General features: G+C 44.2%; 1 protein-coding gene and 1 non-coding gene across 2 annotated transcripts in view; one reads left to right on the top strand and one right to left on the bottom strand.

Moving 5' to 3' along the window:
* Positions 1–20,620, top strand: part of LOC142579719 (dual specificity tyrosine-phosphorylation-regulated kinase 4-like) — a 247,544-nt gene that overhangs the window by 216,666 nt on the left and 10,258 nt on the right. The window contains exons 5-12 of the mRNA XM_075690211.1: positions 3,879–4,015; positions 11,706–11,846; positions 12,780–12,918; positions 14,792–14,914; positions 15,694–15,886; positions 16,404–16,533; positions 19,024–19,152; positions 20,227–20,342. Of these exons, the coding sequence (XP_075546326.1) occupies positions 3,879–4,015; positions 11,706–11,846; positions 12,780–12,918; positions 14,792–14,914; positions 15,694–15,886; positions 16,404–16,533; positions 19,024–19,152; positions 20,227–20,342 (1,108 nt within the window). The remainder of the gene's footprint in view (positions 1–3,878; positions 4,016–11,705; positions 11,847–12,779; positions 12,919–14,791; positions 14,915–15,693; positions 15,887–16,403; positions 16,534–19,023; positions 19,153–20,226; positions 20,343–20,620) is intronic.
* TRNAL-CAA (transfer RNA leucine (anticodon CAA)) lies at positions 7,812–7,927 on the bottom strand. Its single transcript has 2 exons — positions 7,890–7,927; positions 7,812–7,857 (listed from the first exon to the last, which is right to left on the bottom strand). It is a non-coding gene; the product is annotated as a tRNA-Leu (tRNA).

The raw sequence follows: 20,620 nt of genomic DNA, 5'->3' as shown, positions 1-20,620 counted from the left end.
ATCGATGAGAAAACTGGCCTTCACAACCCAGAAGATGCCGATAATTACAGCCATCCAAAACGAGTGATAAAGGCAGCAAAATGTTGAGCGCCGATTAGCTGTCAAGTCTCAAGATTGATTTGGCGGCGCTTTGCGAATGTGTTTGAGGAGTGGTGGTGTGGGCGGGGAGGGTGGGTATGCCACTTAACTTCGGAAAGAGGAGGGGGGGGGGGGTGCGTGCCTGGCGTTTGCCGTGAATTCTTGTGTATGTCGTTGCGCGAATAAAAAGGACACCAGTTAACTAACCGCTATAAGAAGAAAGCATGCATTTTGCTTAAGACTCCGCCATGTTTCTATACGAATTTCCATCGCGGTGTCAGGCTTCCTTTCTTAATTTCTCTACATTTCAGTGGTGCGTATACTAGGGCAGATCCCAATAGGATGCTTCGTCACCGCCGCACCAATGACCTGCGCAGATATAGGAGGGTGCGAGGTGTAATGGACGTGGTTTTTCTTTAATTGTAACCTTGCATTGGCCCAGTTGCCGCACATTCTCGAATACACGCACGTGAATATTGCTTGTTTCTGCACGGTATGGTATACGGCGACGCGTTCATAAATTAAATGCCGGACCGGCTTGAGCCACGACATTATACAGATTGGACGACCGTGCTCGCCGCTATATGTCGCTGGGATTTCAGCGAAACTGAGCGCCTTCACCTACAGTTGGCGCCGCTTTGATGAAGCTTCGCACAACATCAAAATCGGACGACAGGAATGGACACGCCGTGAGCGCCCATTGCCGTTGTCCATGTTTGGCGCGCTGCGAAAATTTTTCCACCGTGATCTGAGAGTGCGCGGCTTCTGTTTCTGCAGGCCACAATAAGTTGGACCGATGAAAGGCGTACATTCTGAGCTCACCTTTCGGCAGTGTTTGTGTCTCCTCGTTGTCGCTGTGTATACAACGGGACAATATGCGAGTCTTCCCACGCGCTGACGGGCCGGCGTCCCGCGGAAGTCGTGGACGCGCGGCCGCGCACCCACGACTCCCACGAATGCCGTGCCGGCCGCCGCCGCCGGGTTGGAGCAACTCGCAGCCGCCCACTCCCTGTCACGAACTCAAACTTCTCTGCAGGCGTGCGAACGCTGCTCTTAGCGAACCCAGACTTCAGTTTGAATGCAGCCGCGTGTGGGCCGGTGGGCGCCTGTCGCCGCGCTCTCGGAACAACAGGCTCCCTTTCCGAGGTGCACTATTTGCCGGGCGACGTGCTGGCCGCTCGAGGCACTTTTCGTGTTATTCGCGGGCTTCTTTCGCGCTCGGAAATAACACTTTTTTTTGTAGCACGTATTGAGCAACATAAAGTTGTATCGGGAGTTTTTTTCACGTCGCTCTACAATTTTCTCACTGACACTTTTCATCTGATTACAATATTTGAGAAGTTGATTAATTAATTAAGACTAATTATCCATCTAAGCGGTACGAAAGAAATAATCTGAGTATCTCCGAGTGACGGCAAACAATGTTACCTCGGTTCCGTTCAGCTACGTGGCATTTGCATTTTTTTTCAAATGTTTGGCTCAATTTACGTGGGACACCCTGTATAATACGTGTGATGTGCGTCATGTGCTTGCGCCACGTGAACACGTTAGTATTAACTTCAATACGTTAACGTTGAAACATCCGCAATATTTATATTAGCAATAATACTCAGACATTTTAAGCCAGGGGCGGCGAAGGATTATATGCGCTGTATTCATGAGAATAATGACAGGCAGCGTTACGCAGGAGCTCTTTTTATTTTATTTTTTTTGCTCTACAGCAAAATGAAAGCTTTGCATGTTGGGTAAGTGTACACAATGTATATACAACGCGTGCACGTTCGCATTAAGTTAAGTGAGAGGGAGAGAGAAACTAAGACATTGACTGGGAGGAGAGGAACGAGTATAAATGGCATAAAAAGAATAACTGCACAAGCACGTGGAAGGTGCCTGACAACGATTACAGTCTTTCATATACTCCTTTTAGAGGACCTCGGGCTAACGTCGGCTGGGACCGGGACCCCAAGAATTATTTGTTCCGTAAGGGGACGTGGCTCATAAAAAAAAGAAGAAAAAAAGAAAGCGGTACTCATGTGATTTCATTGTCTGCGTCTCCCTGCGTGGCATACGCGTTGACGCGCGTCCTGTAGGACCTTTAATAAAGTTTATCCAATCTAATCCTAACAAGCGAGTGATGAAAACGCACTCTGCAAGTAATTATTTCGGCTTATTTTTTTATGTATCCCATTTATGGATTCCATTTTACGTATCCCACTCGGTTACCCGCCCTGTGAAAGGAGTACCAGACTCCATACCATCCTGAAAAGTGATCTTCCCTTTCAGTCGGCGCTTCTTGACGCTTATTAGGTTGTAATAAGATGACGGTGGTGACGGGCCAGAAAAGAAGGAGCAAAATGTGAAGCGACTGTAAAAAGAAAATGATATGGGGGGTTTTACGGGGCCAAAACCACGATCTGATTATGCGGCACGCAGTACAGTGAAGGACTGAAATATAACTGCCTGGGGTTTCTTAACGCGCACCTCCATTTAGGAACACGAGCTCTTAATTGCGCACTATATACTACGTCACTCGTTCATTCGAATCTTTGGTTTACGCCACTGGAGGCAAATATAAAACGGAACAGAATCAAAAGGTATACACGCGCCGCAAACGCTGGGGCGTCACTGTGTGGTTTATGTCCGCCCACGTACAGTTTTAGTTCGCGCTGGTGGCTAGCTGGCCTGCTGAATCTGGAATCCAGCAAGCAGCTTGCTAGCCCTTAAAACAGAATTTCTCACAGTTCATAGTATACACATTACCGCAAATGTATACGTGTTACGGCGGCACATGAGCGCACGTATATCCATCCACTCGCTGACAGCAAAATCTGTTACACTATGTATGGCCATAACGTCCCTCTTTATGCGGCGATGAAAGCAACACTTCTTTACGCTGGTATGCAGTTCTATGCAGCCCAGAGAGAGAGAGAGAGAGAGAGAGAGGCAAAGGAAAGACAGAGAGGGTAACCGGAGATTATCTCCGGTTGGCTACCCTGTACTGGGGTAGGGGCAAGGGGATGCAATAGGTGAGAGAGAGAAGGATAAAAAAAAGGAAAACCTAAACACACACACGCACGTAACCTCGAGGAACAGTTATGGGCTGTCCAACGGACCCACGACGCGGCGGAGAGGCTCGGCCTCCCTGCCCCTACGTGGGAGGGGCCGTTCATCCATCCATCCACTCATAAGGGTATATGTCATAGATAGAGAGGGAGAGAGAGAGGGAAGCGCTTTATTGAAATGCTGAAAATTCTGCCGCCATGTATGTAGGAGCTTACACATGCGACTCTGCATACAGAAAGGGATGGGGAGACAGAATGGCCCTGAGAGGAGGTTGGCATGATACAAAAATAAAGCAAGGAAATATATGATCATGGCACGCGCAGGTGAGACAAAGGTTATGGTGTGCATGTAAACATGCTAGAGCTTGTCAATTAGGCAGATGATTACGAAACCGAAGGAATAGCTGTATAACCGTGCAACTTGTATTATTATAACATAGAAATAAAGCACCGCGACATTAATTACACGTGTGAATGAAACGATGAATAAAACGGCGGCTTTTACAAAATAAGCGCAACCCTACTTCACGGAGGAAAAAAAAGCAAAAGAATGCTTCCCCATTAAACAACTGTAGTGGCAGCGCGTAATTCGACATAAGAAAAAAAAGGGGGGTGGGGACGGGACACAGAAGCAGGTACCGCGCACTGGCACACACCTTGCAGAAAATAAAGCTTTTAAGCATTCTCAAAGCACTTGTTTCCTAAAGCCATTGCGTTCCCTCCTCGCGTGACGCGCAGGTGATGCACGATCACATCGCCTACCGGTACGAGATCCTGGAGGTCATCGGAAAGGGCTCCTTCGGCCAGGTCATCAGGGCCTACGACCACAAGACCAAGGACCACGTCGCACTCAAGATCATCCGCAACAAGAAGCGGTGAGTAGCCGCTTCTGAGATTTTTCACCCGCACTGTACTCAGCTGTTTCCTTTCATTTTTTCGTGTCGACTTTTTTCTTTCAATGCTAGCGCCTGCATAATTTTCTCTCGGGCTGCGAATACTCGGCACTAACGCAAAGGTAAACAAGGCAGAACTCGCGAACAGGCACACGTCGCAGGTTTCAAAACACATTTTAAAAGAGATTTGAAAACACGTTTAAAGTACTTTTTAGGGGGATTGTCACTCACCAGAGGGGACTGCGTAGTGACTTTTCGACTCCAGAAATGTGATCACTGACGTCATCCTAGACGCCTTATCGGAGAGCCATCAGAGTGAGACGTGACGTCACGTGCAAGCTATCTTGCACGTGTCGAACGTATCAGCAGGCTCTCACAGCGGACTCTGTCATCTTTTAAGAAACAGAATTAAACGAAAACGGTGCACACTAACGAGACAAGAAAGCTCACTTTAGCGTGTGCTCTCTCCATTTTTAAATGGCATGACTGCCCGTGGTGGCGGCACTTAAAAGCCCAGATTTTTTTTTTTTTTTTTTACGAGATAGTATAAGGCAGGTTACCGTGGAGACTCCACAAAAATATTAAAGTAGACTATAACTTATTACTTTAGAGAGACACCTTTTTTTTATTTCGGAGGAATGCGTGTGATATACAAAGGGATAGCAAATTGGGCACATTAAAACGAATTAAAACTCCATTTGTAATTTTGTTAAATTTCAAGAGCTAACCCGCCGTGGTTGCTCAGTGGCTATGGTGTTGGGCTGCTGAGCACGAGGTCGCGGGATCGAATCCCGGCCACGGCGGCCGCATTTCGATGGGGGCGAAATGCGAAAACACCCGTGTGCTTAGATTTAGGTGCACGTTAAAGAACCCCAGGTGGTCAAAATTTCCGGAGTCCTCCACTACGGCGTGCCTCATAATCAGAAAGTGGTTTTGGCACGTAAAACCCCAAATATTAATTAAATTTCAAGAGCTCTTTCCCCGCACAATGTCGCTTCTGTCGAGGTTTCCCGCAGACTTCCGGATAGGGGTAGTACAATGGGCACGTGCCCCCCCGCGAAATGTTTTTGTCAGTATGCTCCCTTCCCCTTCCTTATCCTTTCCTTCCCTTCGCTTCATTCCCTCCCCATCCTCGGTAATGTGCGTGGCCCGACAGGAACAAATTTCTGGCTACGATACTGGCACATGGGCAGAGTAAACCTACTCCTGTCTAGGAGTAAGAGATCCACCGAACACCCTTTGGGGCGCACCTTTGCCTCACCATAATAATATCATGCCTTGCTTGCGTTTCCTTTTGTTGAAAACTCTGCTCTCGTTACTTTCTCATCGAGAATGCTAGGTCACGATTAACCTAATACATATCTCTATTTTATATCCGCAAGCACTATCACACTGTATGTGCACTGATACAAATTACCTTTATACTAATACGTGCCCAATGCGAATTCCCGTCGCACTGACAGGAAACTAATAATCAATTGTACTATCAGACTCTCCGCAAGGTCATCGCAAAGACGGACAACGCTTTCCGCCTCGTTCACAGAATAGCAAACCGGCACCGAGGAATGAAGGAAAACAATCTCCTCAGGCTTATCAATGCCTTCGTACTATGTCACTTTACATACACAATTTCTATGCACAATTAACTGGCTCAGAGCGGAGTGAGACAAGCTCAACGCTCTCATCCGCAAAGTGGTCAAGGGGGCTCTCGGGCTACCCATCAGGACCCATACCGAGGATCTCCTCAAGCTGGGGGTGCATAACACTGCCGAGGATATTGCCGAAGCCCAAGAACGCGCGCAACTCACTCGCCTGAGCACCACAGCGGCAGGTAAACACATCCTCGAAGAGCTGGGTTACCACCCTGTGGGATTCCCGATGGTCAGTACCCCGATCCCTAGGTACATTCGAGACAAGTTCGAAGTTGCCCCTGTGCCCTGAAACGTCCATCCCGTCCATAACGAGGGCAGACGCAAGGCCGGAGCAGCAGCCATCCTCAAACAGATCAAGCAACGAGACATTAGAGCAAGCTTCGTCGACGCCGCGGAGTACAGCGATGGGAAGACCTTTGCCATCGTTGTGGTCGACTCCAGTGGCAAGATATCCAATAGTGCCTCCATTCGCACTTCAGACCCCGGTGTCGCCGAGCGAGCCGCCATCGCTCTCGGCCTGTTAGACGGTTGTGGGTCCGAGATATATAGCGATTTCAAAACGGCAGTTAGGGCTTTTCAGAAGCAACTTGCTTGCATCGCCAAGCAAGCTAGCTGCTCGTCTTCTTAGCAGCTCGAGTCGATATGCTCTCACGCACCATTCAATCCACTGGTTTCCCGCTCACGTAGGGTCGGTCGAGGGTGCTTCCCCGAATCTCAATGAGTCTGCTCACGAGGCTGCGCGTGACCTCACCGACCGCGCTTCCTCTGCAAGAAGCACCGACTCCCCTCCTCCCTACGGCCACAGGGACGCTCCCGCTACTCACAACGACATCATTAAATTCTTCTGCATGTCTATAAGGGTCTTTCCACCCCCTCACTGCAATTTGAATAGGGCGGAAGCCGTTTCGCTTAGACTTCTGCAGACCAGCACGTATCCGTGTCTGTCCGTTCTCCACGAGGCTTACCCGGACGTGTATCGCGACGACGCCTGCCCCTCCTGCGGGCAGACCTCCACTCTAGCGCACATGCTCTGGGAGTGCGGGTCGACATACCACAAGTGCATCAAGGAGGGTGGGACTCGCTTCTGCGTAGCCCCGCTCTAGAAAAGCAAATCCTGGCTGTCCGGCGTGCCCGCGGCCGGGCAGGTGAGCTAGACCTGACGGTCCCGACGTGCGACTAGCCGGGTGTGCGACGAGTTCGCATCCTCGCCGGACCTGCAATAAAGTTTCCTCACTCACTAACTCACTTACTATCAGACTAATCAAATGGATATCTTATACATCAAATAAAACAATGTATTACCCACACGTACGCGCCGGCGTCAGCTCGCGCCTGGTTGTGTAAATGGAAACTGATATTTCTTGTCAGAAAGCTCCTGCAACCGAGCTATTTGTTCGTTCAATAAGGATTTTTCCCGTCTCCTTTGCTGACGTGGCCGGGGAACAAAAGTGGGGAATCTTGCAAATTTCTGGAATCTCATTCTACCCACAGTCGCTTGTCGGCACAATGGTTGGCACAATGATTGGCCCCCTAGCTGGCTTGTACTCGTGATGTAGTTACTGCATATGCTCCCCTGGAGCATGTGCAGCAACTCTACTGCACAGCAGTCGAAATCTCCGAGTAAATTGCCCTATTTGTCGCTATTGTAACTGCCGTAAATACACCAAATCGCCATTTTCTTCTCCTCGTAATTTACTTTCCTTTGTAGAATCAGGCTGCCGCCATAGTAATATATCTCGACCGATTTTCTAATCAGTGCGATGTTATCGACATATCATAGGACTGCTAGGAGCTTGAATTCCGCAGTTAAGATGCCGCTTAACTCCAACTGCGGTAATTTCGCAGCACTCAAACACATGGGAACCTACTTGCCTGAAAACTTTTATAATAATGAATTAATACATTTATATTTGCATGAAATAACACAGGTAATGACTTTTAAATCCAACATATTTTTCACGTATATTATTGGGTGTTTCGGCAAAACATTTAGCCGAGGTTTGGTCAGCAGAAAAAGAAAAAAAGGTGGCATGAACAAGCGGCGTTGACTATTCGAAAACGCAGGACAACTGACGTTATAACCTGCTAAATGATCACTGTTCAGCACTGGGGGAAAAAAAAAAGTGTGTCAGAAGTGGGATTCGAACCCACGCCCACATTCGTGGACCAGAATTCCCATGCCCTTATCAAGGGGAAGGCAGTGCCTTGAGTCTGGCGCCTTAGACCACTCGGCCATCCTGACAGCTGGTCCGCCGTTTTTTAACGAGTGACGAGTTAAGTGTGTTATTTAATATATATATTTTTGTTCCTTGCTTAATTTTCTCATGTCATTTTTATTTGCCATGGTATTATGTCACTCGAACGTAACTTCCAAACACGCCTGCCTTTATTTAAAGGCCACCTAACGTGTAGGCGTTTTAGCTGACCCACAGAGTAGGGGAAGATTCACTGCAGTAATACGGTGGCTAGAAGCCACCGTACACCTTTTAGCTACCCTGGCAGTAGTGTTTCGGAGTAAGCACCACCAAAAATTCTCGGGCCCCTGTGAAGACAACAAACAGGTAGGCGGAGAACGTCGCCGCACGCTACCATAACCAAATTTGGCACAGATGTCTTGTGAAATACTAAATAACCAAAATAAAATCGAGGGCTACGTGTGCTCACATCCCTGGAAGCAAATTAAGTACTCTGAGCCGAAGTACATAATTATATGTATCTTGCTGTAGTACGGCAAAACCCACTGCAACAAGCTTGACCTTGTGGCGCCATCTCTCGATATTTTCTCACAACCTGCCACCGCGGGCATTTTGAAATTTTTTATGTCGATTATATTGCTTTCACCCTTTTCAGTTGCATATTCCGAAACTAATTATAGCTGGTTGACCGTAATTGTTTAGAACAATGGTAAAGTCAGTATGCGCATTCTTTTATTGTGTGGTTTGGCTTGTGTCTGTTTTAAATGATGCCGCTAGGCCACTTTAAGTAGTAGTAGTAGTAGTAGTAGTAGTAATAATAATAATAATAATAATAATAATAATAATAATAATAATAATAATAATAATGCAATATTTATTTTTAATTTAACAGCGTGGTGATTTAGGCGAGTTATAGTAGGATACAACTTTAAAAAACAGCAGTTGGCAGCCAAGGCACATGGACCGCGCGGGATTGTTACTCCGCCAGCCAATCACAGAAGCAAACAAAATTGTCGTCATGCGCTCGTCATGCGACCATTTCAAAATGGCGTCGTACTTGACACCGGAGCCTCCGGTGCCTCCGGAGCGTCTGCTGTTCTTGAAGAGTCTTTTCAACGGCGGAAGCAATGAAGTAGGTGTGCAAGAAACATGGACAAAGTGTAGGAAATCCGAGCTTTTCACTCTTCAGAAGTCGGTGGCGCAGTTCTGTCTACCGCTGACCCCATTTTACTCATGAAACTTCACTGCCAACTGAAGTGAAACTTGACAATAAATAGTTGCAGCGAAGCATGCGTTTTATTTCAGTTCAATAAAGAATTAGGCTTTCACCGCCACAGTATAATAGACGAGTGAGAAAGTGCGAAATTACGCGCTTATAATTTTATGTTTGTGGTTACCGCCTTATTTAGGTAACAGCTAGGGGAAGTTTGAAGTCTGAACTATTTGCAGCTTCGCGGAGGAACAGTGGCTGGCGGTTATGAGGGCGTGGGCGGGGCTTCACTGCAGACTTGAGTTGTATCGGGCTATTGCACAGCCCAGTTCTACACAAGGCAAAACAATGGACAAGGAAATCTTGTTTTACATAGTTGATTGACCGCCATTATGACCTACGCCTGTTTATTTATTTATTTATTCTTCCAAAAACACATTAATAATTGTTGAAGTTCATTACCTATGTAAGCTTTGACAAATGCCATAACAAAGGGATTTAAAAAAAAAATTTTTGAACACCTTGTACCATGCAACTGGAAGCTTACCATTATCATTAAGAAGAAAGGTGTACAATCAATGCATTCTACTGGTGCTGATATATGGGGCAGAAACTTGGAGACTGACAAAGAAGCCCCAAAACAAATAAGGACCGTGCAAAGAGTGATGGAACGAAGAAAGTTAAGCGTAACATTAAGAGACAGGAAGAGAGCGGTGCACATGCGGGTCAGAGAGCAAACAGGGATAGCTATATTCTGATTGACATTGAAGGGCCCCGAAACAGTTTGGACAAATTTTGTAGACGCGTAGGGTACAGCTAAAGTTAGTCATTCGCACCAAAATCTGTGTGAAATGTCTCAAAAGAAATGGAGCTGGGTAGGTCATGTAATGCATAGGTTAGATAACCGATGGACCATTATGGTTACAAAATGGGTGCCCAGAGAAGGGAAGCGCAGTCGAGGGCGGCAGAAGACTAGGTGGGGTGATGAAATTAAGAAATTTGCAGGCGCTAGCTGGAATCAGTTTGTGCAGGACAGAGGTAATTGGAGATCGTAGGCAGAGGCCTTCGTCCTGCAGTGGACATGATATGAGATGATGATGATGATGATAGTGATGCACTATGCAACTTCCAGTTGAACTTATTTACCCATCTGTTCATAAAAGCCATGGATAGTGCAGTTAATGTGGGATGGTTGACATCATTTCATTGAGAACACACTCTATGATTCTAGCTTCATTTCAGTGACCATTCATGGTTCGAACGTGGAAATCGATTGAAGGGACAGCCTTATAATAACATTATGCTCAAGTTGAAATTCATTTTTGACAAGTTTCCAGCTTTGCAACTGTCTCCTTTACGCCATTTTGTGATTGTTCTATACTGCAGCATTTATGCATAAGCCCACACAGAAACCCTCTCAGTGTATTTACGGACTGTGATTTTATATAGCACGCTAGCTGTTTCTTTGGTTCATCGTGTCCCTGCTCATATAAGGGGCCACTGTGGTTAATATATATGTTACGTAATTAGAGACATGATCAGGCGTATGTGGATATATGAATCAAAGTCATTTAATTTGTGTCCAAATGCTGACTACCGGCATAGGTTAATATATATCAGGGTCTGGGAAGTGCCAGTGGGAATGTCAAGGAATGTGCAGATTAGGTGAATAAAATTATATTGACTGCTTGGGCATATTTTCTTATTTATTTATTTTTTTATTTGCAGTAGCAACACTGGGGTTGTGAGAGCTAGATGTCATGATAGAAGGCTCCAGATTAGTTTCTGCTGTTTGGGAGTTCATTTAATGTGCACACGTACTATACCCTAAACATTATCATTCGACTACATTCTGCCTCTGTTGGAATTGTGGCAACTGCAGACAGGAATTGAAGCTGCAACCTTATGCTTTGAAGCAGAATGTCGTATGCCATAGCCTCTGAGCCTGTGGCTCAGTGGCTGTATGTGTGTGTGTTTGTTTGTTTGAGTGTCATGCATATAAGATATGTGTACAAGATTGCTACCTCATCAGATAAGGATCAGCCGGTGCCGTATTTGCATGCCGACACCTTTCTTTTCTTGAGTGAAGAAAGCGTGCGTGTCTGCAGAATTCTTGAGGGATATCAGTGCAACGTGTCCTCATTGTGAAGGAGTGTGCTGTGTTCATTCCGTGCCACTTTGGGCACGTGGCCAGAGTCGGATCTCATGTAAAAATGACAACATTTTCCCAAGAAGGAAGTAAGCAGCCACTTCAACATCAGGGCGCAAGCCTGCTCACAACCACTGCATCAGTCGACGTAGATGAGTGAACATTTTAGAGGTGTTTAGACATGGAGAAATCAATTATACTTATACACATAACTAACTCATCGTCTCATTTCTTGCTGCATTCTTTCCTAGTAGTATTTATCTTGTAATTACATCACTTCCGGTTTTTGTGATCAGTATATTTACGGTCTTGCAATTCTGTTCCAATGGGCGATTCATTTTAGAATCACTATAGCACTTCCACTGTTTACACATATGAGGTGTACGTCCTGTTATATATAGCCTTTGCCTTTGCGCCCTGAGAAGGCATTACATGAAGCATACAACTCTGTGAAATATTATTTCAGGTTTCATCAACAGGCCCTCATTGAAGTGAAGATATTAGACCACTTGAAGAAAAAGGATAAGGACCAGTATCACAACGTCATACACATGTATGACTATTTCTACTTTAGGAACCACTTATGCATCACATTTGAACTGATGGGGTAAGTGACCTTTCTCATATGGCAGATGCTAATGCACAGCTTTGCACACTTCCTATTTACCTCAGACAACGATGGAACAACATTCGTATGGCAGAAATATCACTTATACCGAGGTACTGGCGCTGTGCCTATATCTGTGTCAAATTTTCATAACTGCACTCTGTGATATCAGCAATGTACTAGTTCTTTCTGTTCATCAGCTGGCAATTTTCGAAGTGAAACGGAATCTTACTGCCAGTAATTTTACGCAGCGTTAACTTGTCCTGCTGAGAGGCAGGGATTGCTTAAGCATGGGATGTGTGGAACTTCACAAGCCTGTGTATGTTTATTTAGTCTGTTTTTCTTGAAAGTAAATTATTAACTGGCAAATAATTCATCAAGCAGCAATTATCGGTTGCCTACAGGACTAATGTTGGGTGCTATGTTCAAATGCTGTAAAGTCCTTTTATAATGCAGGCCGATCTTTAATTTTCTAGACTTACACAATCTGAAAATCCCACAATATTTTTGTGCAGGGGCTGGCATTCTAGGCTAAAAAAACTGCATTTAATGGCCCTAAATATGAGCAATATATATGCCTTCTATTTCTTTTGTGAATTATATGCACCACAAAATTATACGGTTCACAGTATTTTTCAACAAGTTGCTACTGTTATCAAAATAACCACCTATACACGTACTACAGGTATGCCAAAGAAACACATAATGTGCTCATGGTGGTTGTTTGGCAGGCAAACCATGCATGGTGAATACGAACAAGTGGCACTTGAAAGAACATGTGTCGAGAATTGATAGCGTGCTCTCAAGCTTTCAAGAAGCATATACCTTTTCACAGCTAGCTAGGGCTCACTCGGTTCAGGAACTTGACAATGAAGCGCTGCAGCGTGCCATGATTAATGCTCTGCGCAATGCTGTGCAACCTCGGTCATGCAGAATGAACCTGTACGAGCTCGTCAAGAACAACAGCTATCAGGGCTTCAGCCTGAATCTCATCAGGAGGTTCGCCTACTCCCTTGTGCAATGCCTGCGGCTCCTCCATCGGGAGAGGATTATACACTGTGATCTCAAACCTGTAAGTGGACTCTGAGCAGCCCTCGTAACCGTGGTGCCCTTCATAAACTCCAAGTGGCTTTGATCCTTATACTTCACCTCGCTAACTCTGAGCAGTGCAGTGAAAGCTGCAGAGGAGGTACTCTGTAAGACTCCACCTAGCGAACATGTCCATTTCATCTGCTGCTGAAGTGCTGATTGGCTGTGTTGCCTGGTGCCTCAGACGCATAGCGCAGCCCAGCCAATCAGAACTTCAATAGCAAACGAAATGTACATGTCCGCTATAGGTGGACTCTTACAGAGTACTTCCCCAGGACACGTCAGCTAACCATAAAGGAGAACCAGAATATAACGGCTCCACCACTGTCCCCCTCCAATTGCTCTCCATGTGATGCTAACAGAATGGAAGCATGGAATAGAATGGAATGGAATGGAATGAAAGCACTAGCAGTGCACAATGGGCAATGCATGCTCCCTTCCAGGCGACACTCGACTCTTGTTATTGACTAACTGGCTCGTCTGGCCTAGCCTTCACTGCACAGAGTGGGGTAATAAGCAGCATAGTTTGGTAATTGAAGGTGTAGCCCAGAGTGACACGACAGCCTGTGCTTTCTTAGCATGCCTTTCACCAATAAAAGTGTGGAATAATTAGCTGCAAATAGAATTGTGCCAGTATTTTGCTCCTAGTCAAAAGAAGAAATTGCTCAAACCAGTTGGAAATTTCCAATTGGAACAAATTGGATTTTTTAGCACAGTTGGACTCAATTGGTCTCTCGATAGGACTAGTTAGGACCAACACAAAAAACAAAGAAATAAAAGAAAGCTTAGATAAAAGAAGCTTAACTTGAAACTCCATTCGAGAAGCTTACACATGTATGAAGACTCTATGGCAATTCTATTCATTGACACACCAACCATTTGCCACTTCACTAGGAGAGATACATGTCAGGTACTAGATATGTAAGCAAAATTTGGTTGACCTAGTGGTGCCAGTAGTTCATGAGAAATTTGTAAAATTTCAAGATAGATTTTTTAACTTGACAGAAAGCCAAACACTTCTCTCCATTGATCACGCCAGAATACAAAGATCTTATACTTGAAAACTCACATTATATTTGCGCTAGTATTATTGTCAACTATTTTGTTGTTTCATGAGATTACTCATCCAGTGACTTACATTTGGGACCAATTGGCATACCAAGCTCCAGTGATGTTTAATTGGAACCAAGTGGACTTCTCATGATGGCCAATTGGAACCAGTTGGGCCCTATTGAAAAATTCAACTTGACTCAATGATTTTTTTTTACTGGGCTGTCAAGCACAGAGAGAGAGATAGAAACTTATTATAAGAGTAAAGAGGTTGGTCTGGACTACGGTGTTCCAGCCTGTTACCAGCAGTGGGGTAGGGAGAACGTGAATTAAGATGATAATATGAACAAAAATATTTAAAAGTTAACCGGAAACACTTATTGCAGAGTATTACTAATTAAAAAGTGCAAATTGTATTGTCTGTGATGTGTACTCATATGCATCCTGGAATTTTCTTTTTTGCTTTGGAGACAGATACTATACGAACTTTAATACAAACTGAAAAAGTCTATCCCATACACCACAGCAGGGCTCACTACTTCAGATGGAGTTTAGCAAAGTGAAATTAAAGGAAGTAGGCAGAAAAAGAAAGGTAAAAAAGAATTTTGCAGAAACTGACATACAGTCTGCAAAAATTCAAAGAGGGTAGAAGAGCATATGCAAGGCAGTGACAATAACAGCATGGCCTTAGTGGCATGAGTGCATTGTCTTGCATAATCCAAGATGTTGTTAAGCATTTCACAGCAAATGAATACGACAGTACAGGAGACAACCTTATTCCCCATTCTTGTGACACGCCCACACAGGAAAATATTCTCCTCAAGCAGAGGGGCAGCAGCGCCATCAAGGTGATAGATTTTGGCAGCTCCTGCTTTGTACACCAAAGGGTCTACACGTACATCCAGTCTCGGTTCTACCGCTCCCCGGAGGTGAGCTTTCTTGTTCCTCCTCACATTCACATTACCACCCTTTAATACCACAAAATTTGAAAAAAAGGACATCGCTTTGTGGGCACCATACTTTGATGCACCTCAGCATTTTCCTTATTCTGTGGATAAGTGAGGACAATATCTGCATCAGTGAGTGATGATTCTGTCTTTTGTTAGAGGAGAAAATTAGGCAGGTTTAAGCAGTTGCAGAACATTAATTCTGAACTGAACTCCCACAATCACATTTTAAGTCAGATCAGCTGGATAAATAATATTGTACTGAAAAGATGAATGAGTGCAAAATGGAGACGGCAACCGAGGTAGAAACAAGTAGACTGGACAAACATTCATTAATGTTTTTAGTGCAATATGAATCAACTAAATCAACAAAAAGTAGTCCGATAACATATTTAAGTGACAGCTCAGCTCAAGGTCTATTTGGGGAACTGGATAAGGGAAAGAGAGATTGGGCCAGGTATGGCTACCTATAAGCAGACTTCACGCGCGAACTCAGTTCAGTGTTAGCCAATTAAATTCAGGTTGTGGTTCAGTCCTTGAAATATTTGACCATCTGGAGCCAGTTCTTGTCCTAGAATGTCTTCCTGTGCGTTATTACACCAGCTAGATGATGTAATGTTGAAGTTGTGTACCATGTACACGCACATCGCTACACTTGTTGCGGTGGTTGCTGGCATTCAGGGTCATTGCATGGTCTTTGACACTTCCATAAGACAATGACGTTGTGCATCAATTCGTATCTCCTTGTTTTGTGCACAAAGGTGATCCTTGGCCTTCCGTATGGCACTGCCATCGACATCTGGAGCCTGGGTTGTATCCTTGCGGAGCTGTACACAGGCCTTCCCTTGTTCCCGGGTGAACATGAGGCTGACCAGTTGGCCTGCATCATGGAGGTGCTTGGCATGCCACCCCCTTGCGTCCTCGAGCTGGCAACACGCAGGAGGCTCTTCTTCGGTGCGTGGCACTTCTTTCTCTCTTGTGGCATAAATATGTATTTTTACCTCGTGGCATTAAATAATTGCAAGCAGTTCACGTGGCGACACTCACTACTGGCAGTTCGGTGGTTACACACTGTTGCATTTTTGAGTGCGAGGTTGTTGGCTCGATCTCAGTTGTGGTGATCTCATACTGATAAGGGCAGAATGCAAAAATGCTCATGTACTGTGCTTTGGGCGCACGTTAAGGAACCCAAAACGAGGGATAATGAATCTTAGGAAAGAAAACATAAAATATTATAGAAAGAAACAAACCAAGTTAGGATATTTAAAGGGTCAAAGACTGTATACAAGTCCTGCCTGACATAAGTAAAGCAGCTATATGGCCTTCATGGCTGAAATTGGGTTCTTGTTTCTGCCCCACGGCTCTAGGAAATGGGGCAAGCAGCACAACTATACTCCAGTGAACAATTATAAGATTTTTGAAACAATTCTTCAGGACATGTGTTCACATTTGTCCTATTTTTCTTTGTTAGACTCGAAGAACGTTCCTCGTCTAACTCAGAACAGCAAAGGAAAGAAGCGAAGACCAAACTCGAAAACGCTGGCTGCTGTTTTAGGCTGCAATGACGAGGAGTTCGTCGACTTCCTTTCCCTTTGCCTTGTGTAAGTAGTTGACCTTCTCTTTTTCTTAGTCTGTTAGTTTGTCAAAGAAAAAGGAAGATTGGTCACTTTGATTCACATTTAGCAATTCGTTTCTTCAGGCTGTGATTATGACAAATGTGCATTCATTGCCTAAACTAAGATGTGAAAATCTTTTTTGTACAAACACTTGCAGAAGTCGTAAATAGATATTAGGCAATATTTCGCATAAAGCTAGAATAATAGAGACACTATATATTTGGGGTCCTCAGATAACATGGAGGAAAGTCAATTTAAGGCCCTCTTTCATCTATTCAGCAGTTTTTTAATGAATCTGATTCATGTAGTGTGCTTTGGGTGCTCAGGCATTATTAAAATTTTAATGGTAGCGGTGTATGAAAAGTTGACGGCTGAGCAGTCCCACATTATGTGCTTGAGAGGAGCTGGCTATGAAATTATACAGTGATAGTAGAGTGCCTCACATGGATAATACACGAGATGCATAAGATGAACAGCTGTAGCACATAGATAGCCTGGTGGTATGAGCTTTCAGGCAAAAAAAAAAAATGGAGGTTTTGATGAAAAGGAGGAGAGGTCTGGTGAGGGTGGAGGGAAGCGAGTTGCTATGACAGCAACACTGATTACTGCTTTCTGGCAGCAATCAACTAGTGCAGTTGGACATATATATATTGGGCTAATGGTAACCGGCCCATAGAGTGCCACCCGCCCTAGTTCCTAGAGATGACAGAATGAGCACAATGATTGCTCATGCACCTTGTGCAGCACTCATTGTAGCGCATGAACTATTGCCAAGGGCATGAATTCTTAGTATATATCATCAACGTTCATGAGGTTAACAGCTGACCTTCTGCATATGATTCTTCGTCTTAGGTGAATTTTCATCTGAGAGGAATTTTACAGCACTTTCTCGCAGCACTTTCTCACAGCACTTTCTTGTGCGTATAGCACAAAATTAACCCAAGAAGAAGCATGCTGAAGGTCAGCTGTTCACCTCATGAACCGAATGGCCTCGTGTAGAATCAGCGTAATAGTGGTAAGAGTGAAACCAGGAATGTGGTGAGTGCAAGGGATCATGTGAAAAAGCAACACAAGTGCGAGAAAACGCAATCATGAGAATGGCTAGCATGTACTGTTGGGTTTGTTGACTCCATATTCTTGTGCATGTCGCCACCTCCCTTGCTGTTTTCCTATTGTTTGTCAAAGGTGTGTCAACATTGTGTTAATTGAAGTCGGGTTCTGCACGAGACGGTCAGCATACAGTGACTGAGACAGGCAGCAGCGTATCTAGTAAGTGATATACTTAAACGTGCACTAAATCGTCAATGGCACTTGTTGACATCACATTTATGCCACCGTAATGGATAAAAAAATTCCTTCCTGTTTTCTCAACCACCACACAAAATTTAAATAACAGGAATAAGGTGATGTAATAAATGTACAAGCAGTTGCTTGGGTCATTTCTTTGCATTTTGAGTAGCACTTTTCAAGTACCTTGCATGGATTAATTACTTCTGATCAAAGCTAGATCTGGGATCACAACTTTCACATACATTATGCATGGTTCAGTCAGCTACTATGTACACACAGGCAAGTATAACTTTGTGTTGTGTTCTTGGTAGTGTTTTTAGCAGGTGCTTCTTTTCTCTTCCCCCACTGCAAAATACTTTTTTGTATTGTGTATATTTTTTTCTTGTTTAGTGCTTGTTGTTTAGCTACAATTTTGGCATAACTGGCTAATTAGAAGCAAAATTTTCTATTTTGTAACAGTTACAACTACAAGAATGACAACAGCATCTTCTGCTTCTTTCTGCCCTAGCAAACTTGGGATATTCTCATATCTCAGAGAGATCTCTCAGAAAAGTGTGAAGGCTATAGTTCCATAGCATGCGCTTCACCTTTACTGATCAAATATCTTGCACAGCAGTGAAGTGGTGCTAGGTAGCACAGATATTTCACCAAGGGAGCTTGCAGTTCGACTGTAAAATAGTGAACTAAAACTTGAATTACAGGAAGCCATTGTCAGTCTTTCACTCCAACAGCACAACATTAAGGTTTTCATATAAAGGTCAAGGTTCATCAGTTCTTTAGATGAACCACGAATCACAGTCACACTGCAAGTCTCAAGAGCCACAAGTTGTTGTCAATACAGAAGAGGATGGAGTGTGCAAGTATAATAGGGGATGATAATATGGAGGGATTCCTTGGTTGATCTTTTGAATGAGATGAAACTGGAAGCGTCTGCTACAAATATACAGTCTTAAGCTCCACACTCGTCAAGTGGAGTGAGTATGCAGAGGAACTTAGAAAGGTGTGAATGGGCGTGCCAAAGCGTATAGGTGTATTCGTTAAAATGTGACTGTAATCTTAATTTGAGAGGGTAGGACAGAGAGTAAGGGGGTACGACATTGTGGATAGATATGTGAAGATGAAACAAGTTTGTTTTACATGTGGTTGTTAGTTGTAATAACTAGATGTCTCACTTTATCAACAAAGGTGGAATCCCGACACCCGAGTTACCCCTGATGAGGCACTCAGACACTCCTGGCTTGCCATGCCAAAGGACTCAAGGCAAATCTACAAGACAGTACAGGCCATTACTGTTAAGGAGACAGAAACAGGCAAGTCTTGGATAGTTTTTCTTTGCTGCATTTTCTTATCCTCTTGACAGAAAGTGTACATATAATGTGTTACATTCATGGCCTGGATATCGAGACAGCTTACTAAATATGTGATTCTGTGAAAGGGGAAACTGTTTCCAATTTGGAAATCATAAAAAGCTGAAGTCGTGAGACTATTCGGCTAAACTCGAGATGCCGTGACACCGCTGGAAAGTGTTTTTTTTTTTTTTGCTTTTTCATAGTACACAAGAACATGTAAACTATATTTCTCGGGAGAAGTTTGTAGGTACGTCATGTGTAATACCAAGTCATGCTGTGTCATAACATATATATGATATATGGCATGTGTCGCATATACAGCTCACTTCATTGCTGGCACACCACGTAAAGTTTTTGTTTGAAGAGCATAACAAAGCAATGCAGATGCAAAACATCACTGACATAAAAAGTTCAGAGTGCCACTAAAGCTTTGAATGACATGTACCCAAAATTATGGCAACTGAACTGACAACAGTCTCAGTGTCAGCAATGACAATAAAGACAATGACACCACTGCAATTAATTATAGTGGCTATATGATAACAGTGACAGATAAGGAACACGTGATGGTGACAATGTGATGGAAATAATGGCAGGATGGCTTATGTGTCACAGTCAGGGTATAATTATTGGGTAGGAGGAACAAATCGCATTTTTTTTCACAACTCCTTCTTCTGCCAAGGAAACATAATGATGACATAATGAATCCGGCGTCTGCGTCCCGCATTGGATGTTGTTTCGGCAAAGATCTTTTGGAACCATGCCTACCCAACCACCAACCACGCAGGCCCTTCATGTAGCACAAGGAAGTTACTGAACTAATTGAATGTCTCAAGGTAAAATACGTCAGAAAAATCGTAAAGTATGACTCACGCTCAACCTATAGACATGATAGCATCGGATTGTAATTTGAATGTGTGAGAAAACGTAATTCTGTTACTCAGAAACTCAAAAACAGAGTCCTTTTTTTTAATTATTCCCAACATTTTTGCTCAGATGTTCCCCCTCCTTTCTCTCTCTTTCTCGCAAATGCAGGCAGCTTATCGAACTCCTACAAGGTCTACAAGTGTGCCAGGCCAACCGAGCAGAAAATTATGGAGCAGAGGAAAGCCACCACATCCAGCAGCGACACGAGCGCCTCATCCGAGGAGTCCCGTGAGTGTGTGCAGACATTATCCTCTGCCAAGCAGTGCTCTAGCGATGGAATGCATCATTGGCAACTGGAAAATCTTGAGTGTTTCTAAATCTACACTCTAAAAACGCTTTACAACCTTCAGGGCATATCTTTGTCCCACAACACTAATTGTAATCTATCCTAATTGCATGCCTTTTCCTTGTTTAATGCTGCACGCTCGGTAGTTCCAGGTCACGAACAGCATGTGCGTTATCAGCGTGACATAGCATTCTTCTTATGAAAGTAGCGTTGCTAGAGT

This window comes from Dermacentor variabilis, chromosome 4, assembly GCF_050947875.1.
Source record: "Dermacentor variabilis isolate Ectoservices chromosome 4, ASM5094787v1, whole genome shotgun sequence".
Taxonomy (NCBI): Eukaryota; Metazoa; Arthropoda; class Arachnida; order Ixodida; family Ixodidae; genus Dermacentor; species Dermacentor variabilis.
This window is presented reverse-complemented; position numbering and strand designations above follow the sequence as displayed.